General features: G+C 41.9%; 1 protein-coding gene across 1 annotated transcript in view; it reads right to left on the bottom strand.

The window, feature by feature from the left end:
* The window catches only part of LOC106532315 (conglutinin), a 15,196-nt gene extending 10,581 nt beyond the window's left edge, over positions 1–4,615 (bottom strand). The window contains exons 1-3 of the mRNA XM_014028346.1: positions 3,995–4,615; positions 704–799; positions 360–425 (exon numbers count right to left, since the gene is read on the bottom strand). Of these exons, the coding sequence (XP_013883800.1) occupies positions 360–425; positions 704–799; positions 3,995–4,397 (565 nt within the window). The 5' untranslated portion in view covers positions 4,398–4,615. The remainder of the gene's footprint in view (positions 1–359; positions 426–703; positions 800–3,994) is intronic.
* Between the last annotated feature and the right edge of the window lie 20 nt (positions 4,616–4,635).

The following is a 4,635-nucleotide window of genomic DNA, read 5'->3' as shown; positions in this document are numbered from 1 at the left end:
CACACACACACACACACACACACACACACACACACACACACACACACACCTATAGTTAAAATTTCATAATGGTTCATACAAACACATTTTCTTTAGAAAAACTCTTCATTACCGTTAGTTTGCTGGTATGAGATTATTTCAAATTTTTATAAAACTCCTGCTGAAAGTGCTGCTCCTCACTGATTTAAACTTTAAAATATAATTCTCTGTAAATAACAGCATATTATAAAATGATGACAGTGTCAATGTTTATAAAACAACATTTGAAATCACTGTGTCCAGGATGCATCAATACAACAATCCACTTTATTGAACTTCTTCAGGTCACGTTGATCACAGTTGAACCCATGAACACTCACCCAGCTCCAACTTTGCAGTCGTCATCTTCACTGTTTCAATGTCACGTTTCATAAAACCAAACACATCTAGATAAAACAGGATAAGTTCAATTAGAAAAGATCATTTAGTTGTAAGTCACAGAAATCACAGCTGAGCAAATAGTTTACAATGAATAATTTAAGTTCATACAACTTAACCCATTGTGTAAAATCTATGATCATTGAACATCATTTTAAACACAATTAAATAAAAAATAACTTGTTTCTTAACAAAGAMACACTGACACGTTTTAAAAAGGGACTGAATTATTATTATTTAAATAATTTCAGTAAATTCATTTTAAAATCACATAAATAATAAACACCTGGTCCACACATAGCAACTGGTCCTGGGGGTCCTGGGAATCCTTGGATTCCTGGGAATCCTGGGGGTCCCACTTCTCCCTTTTGTCCCCATGGTCCTGGAAAACAAGGACAGTTGGTAAATTTATGTCTTATGTAACTTAATCAAAGGCCCTAAACTAGGCCAAATTAGGTTGTTGTATTACTTAATAACGTGACTTATTTGAAATTTTGTCCATAATTCACACAAATTAACTCATTGCTAGTATACAGACGTATTGAGCAATCTCATGGATTTTTTTAAGAGAAGAAGAAAAAGAGAAGAAAAAGGAGAAATGTAATGGGGAAGATTACACCAAAGATAACCCAGCCATCCCCTCCAGWGCAGCAGATGAACACCTGTTCTCCATGGGAAAAGACTTGTTGAGGACCAAGAGAGCCAGCTGGTCTGACACCAGTTTTGAAGAGCTGACTTTTATCAGAGGCCACCATACGGAGGAGAYGAGCACAGAACAGAGCAGCTGAAGTTGAAGAAGGGCAGGGAATAAAACTGTTGAGATACTTAAGTGATTAAAAAGGTTTTTCCCTTTTTCTTATGCCTTAATAAGCATTTTGTTTATATACCTTTTTATTTTTGTCACATTTTGTTTATTTACTCATGGCCACGCGTTTTGAGTTGATGTGTTTTCAGTAAAACAGCAAAATAGTAGCTGGAAATGTTTATTTCTTTTTGTTCATTCACAAAGCTTTTTGAGTTTGTGGCTGTTTTGTACCCAATAAAGTTGCTGAAAACTTTTTTCTTTSYTGTTTATTTGCTGAAGTGCAKACCTAATAGCAAACTGTTTTTGGAAATGAGTCTGACAACACAAAAAAACTAACGTGAGCATCCCAGTAGATGAAGAACTTATTATTTAATAAGTATTTAAGGTTTTATTTTATACTTGTTACAACTATTTACATGTCTTAATAACTACATTTTATTTCCAAGTAACAATAAAAAATATTGTCGCATGGCATGTTTAAATTCAGATAAACTAGAAAAACCTTCACATTAACATTGCAGAAATGATTTAAAGATGTTATGCTGATGAAAACTGACATCCAATGGTCAACTGGAGCGACAGTAAAAGTATGGAAAACTTTAAAATCCATGCTCTTATTTTGAAGTGAAGATAGTTTTGTGTACTCTGTGCTTTCTGGCTCAGAACGACAAGGCTCTTCTGCTGAATGACCTGTTCCACTCCAAACATCTGGATTTAATGTTCCTGGTGGAAACCTGGCAGAAGAAAGATGATCACTTCCACCTAAATGTACTTGGCTCTCCTGGCGACGCGGTGGTCGGCACGCCTCGGCTGGACCGACGCGGTGGTCGGGACGCCTCGGCTGGACCGACACGGTGGTCGGGACGCCTCGGCTGGACCGACGCGGTGGTCGGGACGCCTCGGCTGGACCGAGGCGGTGGTCGGGACGCCTCGGCTGGACCGACGCGGTGGTCGGGACGCCTCGGCTGGACCGAGGCGGTGGTCGGGACGCCTCGGCTGGACCGACGCGGTGGTCGGGACGCCTCGGCTGGACAGCTTCTCTTGCTGACCAGTAAACACAAGGACTTTTTCATCCTTTGAATCACCGACTATTAAGGTCGGTTCTTTGTCTCCTTTTTACTGTGTCCTGATTTATCGCCCTCCTGGACCAGCTACAAACTTTCTTAAAGAATTCACTGATTTTTTATCCTCTGTCWTTAAACTGGACGGCCTTTTACTGCTTGTTGACTTTAACWTTCATTTTGATGATGCARACTGCAGCRAGACCYGTGATTTCATCTCCATTCTGGACTGTTTTAACTTTATTCAACGTTTCAGGCCCAACTCACCAGCGTGGTCTCATGTTGGATTTGGTTTGTTCTCTGGGTTTGAATCTAAATAATGTGTGTGTTGAAGACTTGCAAATTAGCGACCATTTTGTTGTGTTTTTTWATGTAAATTCTGTCTTGGAGCCCCCTCTCTGGAGAAATATGTAAATGTATGAATTGTTGTTTAAGGAGTTAAACTTTTATTATTTTTCCTTTATTATTTTTTATTATTTTTCCTTTTTCTTTTTTGTTTTTTGTAAACTGTAGATTATTTTTGATTGAATTTATTTATTTGAGAAAAAGGGGCAGATATAATAAGATTTTTTTCTTCTTCTACTACCTTTCATTTAATTTGTGAGTTGTGTTTTTGTTGTTTGTTGTTGAATTTATTTTGTTGTTTTTAAAGAAATGAATAAACTAAACTAAACTAGGGTCCTCAAGGGGTCATTGCTAATCCAGTCTACATGTGATTTGTGGACTTGGAGAAGTCATTCGACCGTGTTCCTCGAGGTACTCTGTGGGGGTGCTACATGAGAATGGGATTGTGGGTCTGTTGTTACGGGCCGTTCAGTCTCTGTACAAGCAGTGAGAGTTTGGTTCATAAGTCAGACCCCTTCAGAGTGGGAGTTTAGACTCCACCAGGGCTGCACGTTGTCACAGATTCTGTTCATAACTTACATGGACAGAATTTCTTGGTGTAGACAGGGGGCGGAGGGAGTCCAGATCGGTGGCCTCAGGATTTCATCTCTGCTGGTTGCAGATGATGTGGTTCTGTTGGCRTCATCGTACCAGGATCTTCAGCTCTCACTGGAGCGGTTCACAGCTGAGTGTGAAGCGGCTGGGATGAGGATCAGCACCTCCAAATCTGAGTCCATGGTCCTCAGTCAAAGAAGGGAGGATTGCTCTCTCCAGGTTGGGGTGACGTTCTGCCTCAAGTGGAGGAGTTCACGTATCTCAGGTTCTTGTTCACAGTGGGGGAAGAATGAAGTGTGAGATTGACAGATGGATCAGTGCAGCTTCCACAGTTTTACAGACTCTGTACCGGTCTRRTGTGGKGAAGAGGRAGCTGAGATGTAAGGYAAAGCTCTCTGTTTACAAGTCAGTCTACGTTCCTACCCTCACTTATGGGATACAAGAAGTCAAAATGAGTTTTCTCTGCAGGGTAGCTGGACTCTCCGTTAGAGATAGGGTAAGAAGTTCAGTTATCCAGGAGACACTCAGAGTAGAGCTACTGCTCCTCCACATCCGGAGGAGCCAGTTGAGGTGGTATGGACATCTGGTAAGGATGCCTCCTGGACCCTGAGGAAACCCCAGGACACACTGGAGAGACTGGAACACCTTGGAGCTGGAAGAGGTGGCTGGGAAAAGAGGTCTGGGCTTCTCTGATCAAGGTGCTGCCCCCTCAACCCAACATCAGATAAAGTGGAGGATAATGGAGGATGGATGAAGATAAGCAATCCATTACCTGGTGTACTTGGTGGACCTGYTGGACCTGTTGGACCTGCTGGACCTGCTGGACCTCGTGGACCTGGAAAACCTTTTAGACCTACTGGACCTGGTGGACCTCGTGGACCTGGAAAACCTGTTAGACCTGCTGGACCTGGTGGACCTGCTGGACCTTGTGAACCTGCTGGACCTGGTGGACCTACTGGTCCAGGTGGTCCTGCTGATCCCTTTGGTCCTGGCAGTTCTCGTGGTTTTCGTGGTCCTGGCATTCCTTGCGATCCTTCCTGTCCTGGTGGTCCTGATAGTTCACTGCAACCAGGTATTGATGTATCTCCTTTTATACATTCAGGACAAGGACACTGGACTTGGCTGTATGCTGTAGGAGCCATCAGACAGAAAACACAGACAAGAAGAAGCCTCATCTTGTCTGTGCTGTGTGAGGTTCTGCAGACAAACAGATTGGATAATTACCCTTCTTCATTCAGACAAGCTGAGGTTCTTATCAAATAACAGAACTTAAAAACAAATCAGTTTTAAAGGTGAAAAACAGTTTTCAGAGAGTAATAACATCTGATGATGACCAGAACCAAAATTACAAGACAAAAATACACTGATCCTAAAACCATCCATCCATCCATCCATCCATCCATCCATCCATCC

Source organism: Austrofundulus limnaeus, unplaced genomic scaffold (assembly GCF_001266775.1).
Source record: "Austrofundulus limnaeus strain Quisiro unplaced genomic scaffold, Austrofundulus_limnaeus-1.0 Scaffold750, whole genome shotgun sequence".
In the NCBI taxonomy this organism is placed as follows: domain Eukaryota; kingdom Metazoa; phylum Chordata; class Actinopteri; order Cyprinodontiformes; family Rivulidae; genus Austrofundulus; species Austrofundulus limnaeus.
The sequence above is the reverse complement of the archived record's forward strand: the minus strand, read 5'-3'. Positions and strand labels throughout refer to the sequence as shown.